Below are 13,933 nucleotides of genomic sequence, written 5' to 3' on the forward strand. Positions count from 1 at the left end.
GGCTGGGTCACCCATCTTGTAAAAACACTACCCAGAAGGAGGCAATGGGAAACCAATTCTTTAGAAAACTTTGCCAAGAACATTCATGATCAAAAGACCATGACCGCCCATGCTAAATGACATGGCACAAATGATGACTTTTTTAAAAATAAAATGTTCTAATTTTTCTAATCATATTTCAAAACAACTGCTGTACATAAGGAATTACGTTTAGAGATCACCTTTCAGAATGCACCAGAGTAGTATACAATCAGTGAGGTGTTTCTGTCATATCGTCACTGAGGTAAAGGATCAAACCTGCTAGCTTCCTCAATGTGAGCTGTGAGGAACTGTTCTGATGACAAGGGAGGAGGGATAACTCCTGGCCAGTTCACTGAGTGATAGGTCTGATCCTACTCACTGGAAGTGTTCCCTGGGAGCTTTCTGACTGTTTGTATCACTACCTAGGGCGGAGGCGCCAATGTGAAGGATTGATAAAAAGCTGCAGGTGTTGTAAACTCAGCCGTCTCCATCACAGGCAAAACCCTCCTCACTGTCAAGGAGAACTTCAGAAGGCAGTGCCTCAAGAACCCCATTAAGGAACCCCATTACCCAGGACGTGCCCTCTTCTCATTCATACCATCAGGGAAAAGGTACAGGAACCCTAAGGTGCACACTCAACAGTTTAGGAACAGCTTCTTCCCTCCTGCCATCAGATTTATGAATGGCTCACAATCCCATGAACACTACCTCACTATTTTGCTCTCTTTTGGCACTATTTATTTATTTTTTATATTTCTTATTGAAACTTAATTTTTCATATATTTCATTGTACGGCCACAGCAAACAACAAATTTCACGACATACGTCCATGATAATAAACCTGACTCTGAACTTTCACACAGACCTAGATGAACCGTCAAAGAGTTTACATTATATGTGCCTTTCATGGTTATAAATTCAGTGTACTGTTCAACCATTGATTAGTTACAAAAGATACAAGAGGATTTCCCGAGGACATCTTTTTAAGATGAGTCAAGGTAAGTTTAGAGGAGATGTCAGAAGTAGGTGCTTTTTTTTAAAAAAATAGAGTGGTATGTGCCTGGAATACCCTGCCAAGGGTGGTGGTAAAGGCAGATACATTAGGGAGATTTAAGAGACTCTTAGGTGGACATATAGATGAAGGAAAAATGGAGGGCTATGTGGGAGGGAAGGGTTAGATTGATCTTGGAATAGGTTAAAAGGTTACTACAACAGCGTGGACCAAAGGACACATATTGTGCTGTACTGTTCTATGTTCTATACAAACATAATCACAGTTTGTCTGAAGCATTGTATTGAGAAATTGTCTTACCGGCGAATGCTGAATGCTGTTCTGCATTCTCAGGTGCTGTATGCGGAGCTTGTTGCGAAACTGCAGCTGCTGACTGGAGCTGGAGGGCGGAGGCTGCTGCACGGCTGCGGGGGCCTGGTGCATGTAATGCACCACAGCAGGCTGGCTCTGCCCGCCGGCCACCGAAGGCATCTTCTGCGCAGGAAGGTCCGGGTCAAAGTGCGACAGCGGCTTGGTGTTGCTGAGCGACAGCTGCTCCGAAGGCAGGCCGCCCTCGTTCATCGGGCCCTGGCTAAGGCCGGCCTGCTGCTGGCCCAGCATGGCGATGCGGCCCGGCTGGCTTGAGGCCGCTTTGCTGTACAGGTAACTCTGCATTGTGCTGGCGGGGTTGCTTGATGGCGGGAGGCTGGGCAGCATGGCGTTGGGGGGACTGAAGGACTGCTGGTGCAGGGAGGGGCTGGGGAGCTTGTCCGGTTGGTAGGGCGGGGACGGCCCAGAGGAGGGAACCGGAGGCCAGCTGGCTGCTTGCCCCGGCTGTGGGTGGGACTGCTGTGAGACGGAGCGCTGGTGCTGGCTGGCCGCAATCTTCTTCAGCTGCTGCGCGTGCGACAGTTCATGCCAACTGGCTCCAACCCGACTGGCCCCGGTGCCAGACAGCAGCGGTGCCTGGCTCTGGCTAGGGACCTGGTTCTGAGAAGCCGAGGACATCGGCAACGGCATGTGATTGGGTGGAGCGGGCAATGGGTATGACGTGCCAGCCGAGGAGGGCCTCCTCTGAGGAGAACCGCCAGACGCCTGATTGAAATTGGGGGAGAACTCTCGGTTGGGGATGGGGTTCTCCAAGTGTGAAGCTGCTTGTGGAGACGACTTTCGAGTAGTGCTCTGACTTGTCTGCACAAGGCCCAAGTTCAGCGGGTCGCTCCTGGTGTTCAAAATATCAAGTTCGTTCAATGGAGAATTTGGTATGTTTGTCAATTCCTCCAACAGATCCACCAAGTCAGGATCCATGGTTAAATTGTTGGCCGCTTTGGAGTCAAAGAACATGTTGTGTCCATCGCCCACGTTCGGTTTCATCTCTGCGTTGGACGTCAAAGCAAACTGCGAGCTGATGTCGCCGCCGTTTGCTTGGTTGCCACCCAGGAGCCCTGTGTTGGTCCCTGGAGTTACACAACCCAAGGACGAGCCCATGGGGGCAGAATTTTGCAGACCCTGCCCGCGGTGCCCAATTGGCAGTGAGGAATTGTGCACATCTGTTCGCAGGACACTGGACACGTCTCCCTGACCCATCGGAAGATTGACATCGTCCAGGCAGATCCTCTTAACCTCGCCCGAGAACGCACCGTCAGAGAGTTCACTGATCTTGTCGTGATTGGCAGGTGATCCATTGCTCTCCAACTTCCTCTTTATAGATCCTTGCAGCTGAAAAAGAAAAATACAATAAAAAAATCATTCAGGATAGGCCAACTTTGGATGAATATAAAATTCAGATTCAGCAACGGTTATTACCCCACCACCACTGTGTATAACTCCATTCATTTCAACACTGAACTGATCACTGACCACAACCTCAGGACTCACTTTCCAGGTCTCTACAGCTCACTTTCTCAGTATTATCTATTTACATATTTTTTCTTAATATTATATTTGCATGTTCTCAGCACAAGCTTGTAAAACCTGAGGTAAGCACATAGCCAAGCACACTCGTTTCTCAATTGCTAGGAACTTTCGGACTATTCTAGTTGTGTTTAGTATTATGGCTTTATGGAGATTTACATCAATATTGCTGTGTAGGCCTAATTGTTTGATGCTATTGTACAGTGACTTTGGGATGAAACCGGTTGTTGATATTACTATTGAGATAAGGTATACCCTGTTCATGTTCCATAGTCTTTCAATTTCCTCTTTTAATTCAGCACATTTCTGATGTTTTTCACGTATTGATTTCTGTCTGTTATCTGTATTTGGAATGGCTACAACTATTAAGTAAGTTGTTCTTGCTTGCGTATCCTGCAATATTATATCTGGAAGGTTACAATGGATTGTCCTGTCTGTAATAATGGATCAGTCATAATATAATTTGTGGGACTCTGACTCTAAAACTGGATCAGGCTTGTATTTATAGTAAGGTATGGCGTCGTTTCTGAGTTTAAATTTTAAAGCAAGATTCTGGCCACTTGATTGTGCCTGTGTGAGTAATCAGATTGAGTTAAACTGCTGCAGGATCCTATAATCTGTTGGATTTTTTCTGGTTTCTCTTGCCATTTTCTGCATTTATCGTCTTGAATTTGTTGGCTTTTTATTATGCATTTTTGATTTATTTTTTTTCTTTTGAGTTTGGCACCTGGTCCTTGCCAGAAGGAACTCCTCTGTTTCTGGGAAGAGGTCTCCAACTCTGAGCCAGGCATTTGATGCTTCCTTGTTGACATCTAGTCTGCTCAGATTGTGGGGATGTCTTCCATTGGGTAACTTTTTCTTCAATTGCGATAATGTCTTCCTTTTTCTGGTTTAAGTTTATGGTGTGTACTTCTTATCAGAATTCCATATGCTCACATGGAGTGCCAAATCCTGTTTTAATTGACGGAAATATATTATTCCAAATTTTATCTGACTGCTGAGCAAATTTTTAATACCTATTATTCCTCTTCTTCCTTCTGTCCTAGGTAATGTTAATCTAAGTGCATTTGTGTGTACATAATGTTTTCTAAAAAATTGTAATATTAATATTATTTTTATTATTTGCAGTTTGTTTTCTTTTGCACTTTGGTTGTTCGTCGGTCTTTGTGTGTAGTTTTTCAATGATTCTATTGTATTTCTTTGTATCTACAGTGAGTGCCTGCAACAAAATGAATCTCAGGGCAGTATACGGTGACGTGTGTACTTCGAAATTTCAAAAACAGGACAAGTAATTGCTATTGAACTAGGTCATATTTAACATCAAAATCAAAGTCAATTAGAATCAGAAATAGTTTAATATCACTGGTATATGTCATGAAATTTGTTGTTTCATGGCAGCAGAACATTACGTAGTAATAAAAACTATAAGTTACAATAAGTGTACATAAAAAATAAATTAAGTAATTAGTGCAAAGAGAGAGGGGTCGGAAATACTGAGGTAATTATTGGCATAAAACTAGATAATTGCATTACTGATAAAGTGGATAACGAAGGAAAGAGCAGCAAGAGGCTGAATGTTGCAGAGAGAGTTGTTAGCACATTACAGTTGCCATGGCAACTCATCCTATCTTTTATAGGGAAGACCAGGCCATCTTTTTTGGAAGAAGATGCAAAAGCAGTGTTGGCCAAAGAGATTAGTTTTGGATTGCTTTAAGAAGGACTGGCTCAGACCCAGTTATCCGAATGACTACGTCTGCTGTGAGTTTCGGGTCACAGAGTAATACAACACGCAAACAGGCCATCCGGCCCAACTCATCTGGGCCGACCATGGGACCCTCCCTGCTATCCCCAGCTGTCCGCGTTTGGCTCATAACCTTCCAAGCCATTCTCCTCCACGAACCCATCCAGAGGCCTCTGAAATGTTGCAACTGCACTCACCTCGACTGTATACTCTGGCAACTCACTCCAAATAATCGCTCCCCTTCTGTAAAGAAGCTACCATCTGGTCCCTTTTAAATCTCTCCCCTTTTACCTTGTACCTCTACTTTTACACTGTCCCCTGAGTCTGGGGGAAAGGACTATGAGTGTCTACCTTATCCATACCCCTTGTGATATTATAAACTTCTATAAGGTCACCCATCATTCTCCTGTTTAACAGGGAATAAAGATCTGGTATGACAACCGCTCCCTAGAACTCAGGCCTTCTAGACTAGGCAGCATCCTTATAAATTTTTGTTTTGCATCCTCTCCAGCTTAGCAATGTCATTCCTTTAAACCAGTGGTCCCCAACCACCTGGCCAAAACTGCACACAATACTGTGTGCAGCCTCCCAAATGACTTATCTAATTGCAACACAACTCCCGTACATTCAATGCTCTGACTGACGACTTCTACAGATGTACCGTGGGTTGCATTCTGACAGACTGCATCATTTGCTTTGGGGGGGGCGGAGGGGTGGTGGAGGCTACTGCACAGGATCGAAAGAAGCTACAGAGAGTGGTAAAATTAGTCAGCTCCATCATGGGCACTAGACTCTGTAATATTCAAGACATCTTCATGCAACGGTGCCTTAGAAAGATGGCATTCATCATTAAGGATCCCCATCACCCAGGAGATGCCCTCTTCTCACTGTTACCATCAGGTAGGAGGTACAGAAGCCTGAAGGCACACATTCAGCGATTCAGGAACAGCTTCTTCACCTCTGCCATCTGATTCCTAAATGGACATTGAACCCATAAATACCACCTCACTTTTCAAAAATTATTTCTGTTTTTGCACTACTATTCTTAATTTAACACTAATATACACTAATATACTTACTGTAATTGATTTACTTATTTATTTTTCAATATTATCATCTATTGCATTGTACTGCTGTCGCTAAGTTAACAAATTTCACAACACATGTCAGTGATATTAAACCTGAATCTGAACACCTGCAGACTAAAGGCCTTCTTCACCATGGCAGCTTCCAACAAACTGTATACTTGTACTGTTAGGGCCCGCTGTTCCACAACACTCGTCAGTGCCCTGCCATTCACTGTATAAATCCTACCCTGGTTTGAATGACCAAAATGTATCACCTCACATTTATCTAAATTAACATCCATCTGCTATTCCCCAGCCTGTCTCCCAGCTGATCAAGATCTTTTTAGTAATGCTTCATTCATATTGAGCTTCATTTGTAGTTAGCAGGGCCCCTCCAGATATCTGAGGCGCTTTTTTTTTAAAAAACTTGATCAGGCTGTAGAATCATAGGACACTACAACTCAGAAGCAGGCCATTTGGCCCATCTGGTCCATGCACAGCCCTCCATACCCCTCCCATCCATACACCTAACCAAATTTCCCTTAAATGTTCTAATCAAACTCGCATCCCCAGCTCATTCCACACTCTCACCGCCCTCTGAATGAAGTTTCCCCCTAAGCATTTTACCTTACACCTTTAAACCTTGACCTCTAGTTCTGGTCTCACCCAACCTCACTGGAGAAAGTCTGCTTGCTATCTATACCCCTCATAATTTTGTACAGCTGTAACAAATCTCCCCTCAATCTTCTATACTCAGGGATTAAAGTCCTAATGTATTCAACCTTTCCCTCTAATTTGGTCCTTAAATCTCAGCAACATCCTTGTAAACTTCCCCTGTGCTCTTCCAGTCTTTCTGATATGTTTCCTGTAGGTAGATGACAAGAACTGCACACAGTACTCCAAATTTGGCTGCTGAGACTAAAAACTTCACATTATGGGGGAAATTGCTTATGGAAAATTCAAGTTACAGGCAGTTCTGTGGAATGGGACTCTTATGTAACCAGGGACCCCCTGTATATCACCTTCATCCAGAGATACAGATGACTGAGAACTTAGACAAGAGTGACCCTCATTACGAGGAACACATTTTCCAGCCATAAGCAACCTGCCCCATGAAAACTTAGCCAAAACGGTTTCTCACCAGTTAATAGTGTTTCCTAGCTGTCCTTGTGAACAACTGCTTTGGGAACCTCTTGTTCATGTTCCATGAAATCACTGACAAAAGTGAATGGTGAAGCATTAAGAAAGCATTTACAGTTCTGCGCAAAAGTCTCAGGCATATATACATGTCTAGGGTCCCCAAGACCTTTGCACAGTACTGTAGAAATTTATGCATTGCACTGTACTGCTGCCACGCAAAAAAAAATTCATGACATACGTGAGTGACGATAAACATGATTCTGATACGGGTCTCTACTGTGGACTGAGAGTGGGAAGGAGGTAGGGAGAGAGGAATCATGGTTTGGAAAAGGGAAAGGAGCAGGAAGCACCAGGGAGATTTTCTGTAATGATCAATAAACCAATTATTTGGAATTAAATGACCTTGCCTGGTGTCTCAGGGCTGGGTGTATCTGCACCTGCACCAAAACCTGCCCCTGGCACTCCTTCTCTGCCACCTCTCCCATACCCCTCCCACAGCGCTCCGCACTCACCGTTCCCAGCTCCTGCCAGATTCACAAACTCACTCTCCACTCCACGTTGACAATACAGTACTGTGCAAAACGCTGAGGCACCCTAGCAACATATATGTGCCCAAGACTTTTGCATAGAACAAAGTGTTATTTTCCCCTCTGGCCGTGTTATCTCCCATAGTTGTGTTCGATCCGCAAATAAACATGGGAAAGGCAACTATCAGAGTCACTGTTAACTGTTTCTCTCTCTGTTGATGCTACCCAACCAGATAAAAATTCCTAAAACATTCTGACCTTACTTTAGAATTACAACATCTGCAGTTTTTTTTTTGCTTTCCTGTTACTCGCTTCTTTTTCAATGTTCAAATTTCAAAGTAAATTTATTCTCAAAGTATGTCACCATATACTACCCTGAGATTCATTTTCTTGCAGGCATTCACAATAGAACAAAGTAGTACAACAGAATCAATGAAAAACTCCACACAAACACTGACAAACAGCCAATGTGCAAAAGACACACCATGCAAATACAAAATAATAATAATAAATACATACATAATAAATAATACTGAGAACATGTTGTATAGTCCTTGAAAGTGAGTTCACAGGTTGTGTTCAGTGATCAGTTTAATGTTTCTTTGTGCTATTACATACTATCTTTAGCAAAGACAATGTTTTGTCTTTCAAAGCATTAAAAGACATTTAGTCCTCTTTATGGATGCTGCCTGACTCGCTGAGTTCCTCTAGAATTTTGTGTGTGTTGCTGAAGAATTCCAGCATCTGCAAAATCGCTTGTGTTTAAGACATTAAATGAGTTGCTCACTGTCAGGATCAGTTCAACTGACCTCTAAGCAAAGTCTTGATCAGCTCTCAACTACATCTCCTCCCAACCCATCTCAACAGTCCTTTAATCCTAGATTCCTGTTAGCAGCTTCATTTAGAGACTTCCCTGTCAATGAAACTAGAGCACTTCAATTATTCTCTTGTGAACTCAAATACTATGACACAATGTGCTACGTGATGCCAAGTGATGCTGCTACAAGCCTTTCATACATTAACTAGTGCACAAGACAATAAACTCCACTTTGGGATTGGGATTGGAATTGATTTGTTATTGTCACATACAGTGAAAAGTTTGTCTTGCATACTGTTCAAAAGGATCAGATCATCACACAGTGAACTGAGGTAGAACAAGGTGAAACAATAACAATGCAGAATCAAGAGAACTGCTACTTCTCTAGATCTTTTCAGTAAATATGGAGAATGCAGATTATGGAAATTATATTTACTGAAGAATACGACTGTGCAAATATCATGCAGTTACTATCAAAGATTTCCAGTTTTAGGGTTGAGATGGCTATGCCATTTTTTCCATCGAGCAAGCCATAAATTAGAACTATGCATTTAAATCTGCCCTTAAGAAATGCGTAGTCTAAAAATATCCAAACAGCTAATATTTTGCCATTACCAGAAAAACTTAGTTTTCTTTCCTATTTCCCCCCACTTTCCCATCCCTGACTCTGCTGTTTCTAACTTCAAAGTTTGAAGTAAATTTATTATCAAAGTACATATATATGACCAAATACAACCCTAGCTATAGATTGTATATGTGCCTAAGACTTTTGCACAGTATTGTACACAGTGACATACGTACTTGGATAATAAATTGAGTTTGGATTCCAGGACACATTTTAAAAGGCCCTGTTTTTATCCCTACTGGAGAATCAAAGAGGAGGGAAAAATCTGTAAAATCCCTCCATGGATCCAGTCGCAATCTGCTGCTGTGATTTCTCTTCACACTTTACTCAGACTGCGGGAGCGACGTACAAACAGCGCAATGTCATTCTGACTCAGTTGACCAATCTGCCAGAAGAGCGAGTCAGCTATCTGGTATGCAGCATGGAGCGGACTGGCGTGTGCTTCACGTGGCCTGCTAGTTCTGTCTACTGAAGTTTCTTCTTTGGATTAGAGACACCAGCTATAGCAACTGATCACTGGACAGTTTTTAATAAAAGCAATCAAAGGAAGCATGTTGCACGGCACTTAGCCCTGGCCCATAGCAGAAAGTCTGGCACATGTGTATAAAATTAACATAACAAATGTTACAGACACCAGGTCAAACTGAAGTCTTGTCCACGAGGGAAAGCAGGGTTCAGCCCAACCTACAATTCTGGCTTCCAAAAAGTCTGCATTCATTTGTTGTACATGTTACTATGGCAACCAAATACTCTCTTCACCAGCTTTTTAAAAAAAGTGTTAAAATACCCTCATCTTTTGGTGGTTGCAATAAACCTCGACAAATTCTTGGCTGCATTTATACTTGTACCAGAACTAAGCAACATGCTAGCCTTTCTGAAGTTCCACAGAATGTGTTATTTTAATCACTCTAAAATTTTAATTGGCTTGTTTCAATGAAACCATTATTCTCTGTTCCACCTTGAGATGAGATGCAAAAGTGTTATCCCCATCTTATTCTGAATATACACCCAGTGGACACTTTATTAGGTCCACTTGCTCGTTAATGCAAATATACAATCAACCAATCATGTGACAGCAACTCAATGCATAACAGCAGGCAGACATGGTCAAGAGGTTCAGTTATTGTTCAGACCAAACATGAGAACGGGGAAGAAATGTGATTTTAGTGATTTTGACTGTGGAATGATTGTCAGTGCTAGATGAAGTGGTTTGAGTATCTCGGAAACTGCTGATCTCCTTGGCTTTTCACGCACAATAGCCCCTAAAGTTCACAGTGAATGATGTGGAAAACAAAAAAAAAATTCCAGTGCGTGGCAGTTCTGTAGCCAAATATGCCTTGTTAGTGAAAGACGAGAGAAAACCTACAGATGTTGGAAATCCAAGCAACACACACAAAATGCTGGAGGAACTCAGCAGGCCAGGCAGCATCTACGGAAAAGAGTAAACAGTCGACGTTTTGGGCCAAGACCCTTCAGCAGGACTCCATGGATGCTGCATGGCATGCTGAGTTCCTCCAGCATTTTCTGTGTTTTGCTTGTTGGTGAAAGAGATCAGAGAATGGCCAGGCTAGTTCAAGCTGACAGGAAGGCAAAAGTAACTCAAATAACCACAAGTTACAACAATGGTGTGCAGAAGAGCATCTCTGAACACACAACACATCAAACCTTGAAGTGGATGGGTTACAGCAGCAGAAGATCAGGAACACACAGTACTATGCAAAAGTCTTAAGAACATATATATAGTTAAGGTGCCTAAGGCTTCTGCACAGTTCTGTATGTTGGTTAAAATAGGAAAGTGGTTGGAAAACAGAAATAGGAGTACTTAACTTTCTATTAGCCCAGTAGTATTAACTGTTTGGTACTTGGAAAGACATAATATACAGTACTGTGCAAAAGTCTTGGAAACCCTAGCTAGATAGTGTATAGGTGCCAAAAACTTTTGCACAGAACTGTAAATTCAGTGGCCACTTTATTAGGTACAGGACATACCTAATAAAGTGGCCACTGAGTTTATTGTCTTCAGTCAAACAGGCAAGGGGCTGGAATGGGGAAAAGTACTCCACTATTCCATTACTATAGCCTATTAATAACATTTGCCACACATAGGTTTACCAGCCATTCTTGCACAGCGTAGTGGCTAGCACAATGCTTTACAGTGCCACCGACCTGGGTTCATTCCTGCCACCGCCTGTAAGGAGGATGTTCATTGTCCCCGTGACTGTGTGGGTTTCCTCCAGATGCTCCAGTTTCCTCCCACAGTCCAAAGATGTACCAGTTAGTAGGTTGATTGGTCAACGTAAATTGTCCCTGATTAGGCTAGGGTTAAATCGGGGGGTTGCAGGGTGGTGTGCCTCAAAAGTCTGGGAAGGCCTACTATGTGCTGTATCTCAATAAAATAAAAGACCAGTCTAATTGTATCAATGCCTTTAGACTAAATTGCCTCGCATAGTTTGATTTTACTGTACTGAGATTGTATGGTATATTTTTTCTTTGGTTGCTTCATTTTAAACCCATTTAAGAGCCTCTGGGACCATTTTAAACTTATACTTTTGACTTAAGCATTTCCTTAAAAGTTCTGCCAACTGTTTCATAATGATTAAGTACTGACTACATTGGCTGGATAGATTTCCAAAGCCTCAAGCTTACTTAAGCACAAGAGACTCTGCAGATGAGTAACACACATAAAAATGTTGGAGGAACTCAGTGGGTTGGGTATCATCTATGGAGGGGAATAAACAGTCGACATTTCAGACTGTTTCCTTTCATCCGGACTCCTTCACCTGTCCTGATGAAGGGTCTTGGCCCAAAGTGTTGACTCTTTTTAGATGCTGCCTGACCTGCTGAGTTCCTCCAGCAATTTGTGTGTGTTTCTCAAACTTACTTTCATGTTACTTTGGGATATTACTTAACCTATAAGAGAAATACACTTTTCTTTGAAAAAAAAAATCACTGCCACAAAGCAAAAGCATTCGTCTCCCCCCATGAGGTGTGAGTAAAATCTATTCTATGTCTGTGCGTTTCTTTCATACAGAAGCATTTGCCTCGTATACCACTTCTGAAGGGTTGCCCCTCCCATCTTTGGTGACAGTTGGCTGCTGCTTTCCTCTACATCTGCCTCTTTCTTCTCTTCAGCTACAAACTCTCTCCTGCTCACTCCATCTGACAGCCTCATCCCCAAAGCTCCTTCCTCCATGCGAGGCAGCACGATAGTGTAGTTGTTACCGCAACATTTTACAGAGCCGGCAATCACCATTCAGACTCAATTCCCACTGCTGTCTCTAAGGAGTTTGTACCTACTGCCCAGTGACCACGTGGGTTCCCTCCGGGTGCTCCGGTTTCCTCCCACAGTCCAAAGACGTACGGGTTAGGGTTAGCGGTGGCCATGCTATGTTTGCGCCAGAAGCATGGCGACACTTGCAGGCTGCCCTCAGCACAGCGACAGACTGTGTTGATTGTTGACGCAAACTTTGCATTTCACTCTAGTTTTGATCTACATGTGACAAATAAAGCTAACCTGTAATCGTGACTGTTCTCTTTGGCCACATGAGACGGTGGATATGTTATGACACACTCTACTTCCGACAGTAGAGTGCCTCAGTAGAAGAGCCAATAATTTAGTTGGGATGGTAGCGTCGTGGTTCGCCAAACACTATTACAGCACCAGTAACCCGGGTTCAATTCCCGCTGCTGTCTGTAAGGAGTTTGTACATTCTCCCCGTGACCGCGTGGGTTTCCTGGGGTGCTCCGGGTTCCTCCCACATTTCAAAGACGTACTGGTTAGTAAGTTAGTTGATCACATGGGTGTAGTTGGGCATTGCAGCCTCATTAGGCCGGGTGGGCCTACTATTATGCTGTTTCTCTAAATGAAAACTACATACAGTAAAACGAGATTACTAACAGGAGGCACCTTCCTACATGTCACTTTGGCAAGTTAGGACATAAATAAATCCTTAGAAGTGACAGTCCCTTACGTTACGACTAATTTGGTAGGGCTTTTACCTTGTACTAAGACGAGGGACGTGCCCTCATCTCAGTACTAACATCAGGGAGGATGTACAGGAGCCTGAAGACAGGCACTCAGTGTTTTAGGAACAGGCTCTTCCCCTCCAGCATTAGATTTCTGAACTGGCAATGTACCCATAAACACTACCTCACTATTCCTCTCTTGCATTATTTATTTATTGTGACTGATAGTATGCCTCTCAAAGTCCAACCCTACGTCCCTGCCATGAGACGGACAACAGGGCCCTGGTGAAGCTGTGTAGGCCAATCTCCTGTACGGTCGATACAATGGATTACAGAAACAATGATGAACTCCAACCATACCATTGACTGTAGGGAGGTCATCGATGGCCTGTGCTTCACTGGGAGCTAAGAGCCCAAGGAGAAGAACTTATAGTACTGTACTGCTGGCACAAAACAAATTTCACGGCATCATATAGGTCAACGATTAGGAACATGTAAAAGACTCTTAGACAAATGGATGATAGAAAAATGGAGAGGTATATGGTAGGAAAGGGTTAAATTGATCTTAGAGTAGGTTCAAAGGTTGGCACAACATTGCGGGCTGGAGGGTTTTACTGTGCTCTTATTTTCTACGTTCTATGATAATAGAAACAGTTATTCTCCTACAGCCATCAGGATCCTGAACCAGAGTGGATAACTTCATTCACCACAACTCTGAACTGATTCCACAACCTACGGATTCACTTCCAAGGACTCTACAACTCATGTTCTCAGTATTATTTATTTACTTATTTATTACTATTATTATTATTATTATTTAGATCTTTTTTGTATTTGCACAGTTTGTCTTCTGTTATTCATTGGTTGTTCGTCAGTCTGTGTGCAGTTTTTCATTGAATCTGTTGTATTTCTCTGTCCTATTGTGAACACCCTCAAGAAATCTACATATGTTGATAATAGATTGATTTTAAACTCTGACTGTAGTTGAATAGTAGAGGCGAAAGTGTTATCTCTCTGTCTGCTTTCTCAGATGTTTGTTAAAAAAGCTCAAAGTGCTAGCTTTGAAGAGCAGGGGATTTCTCAATAACCTGGCACATTTGATCCCTCAAACAGAGTCAGTGTTC

The 13,933-nt window shown here is 42.7% G+C and overlaps 1 protein-coding gene across 3 annotated transcripts in view; it reads right to left on the reverse strand.

Annotated features, from left to right (window-relative positions):
- Nucleotides 1–13,933, reverse strand: part of LOC140734182 (mastermind-like protein 2) — a 135,699-nt gene that overhangs the window by 62,745 nt on the left and 59,021 nt on the right. For all 3 annotated transcript variants that reach the window (XM_073057829.1, XM_073057831.1, XM_073057832.1), the window contains one exon: nt 1,334–2,731. In XM_073057829.1, the coding sequence (XP_072913930.1) occupies nt 1,334–2,731 (1,398 nt within the window). The remainder of the gene's footprint in view (nt 1–1,333; nt 2,732–13,933) is intronic.

The sequence above is a fragment of the Hemitrygon akajei genome, chromosome 10, assembly GCF_048418815.1.
Source record: "Hemitrygon akajei chromosome 10, sHemAka1.3, whole genome shotgun sequence".
Lineage (NCBI taxonomy): Eukaryota > Metazoa > Chordata > Chondrichthyes > Myliobatiformes > Dasyatidae > Hemitrygon > Hemitrygon akajei.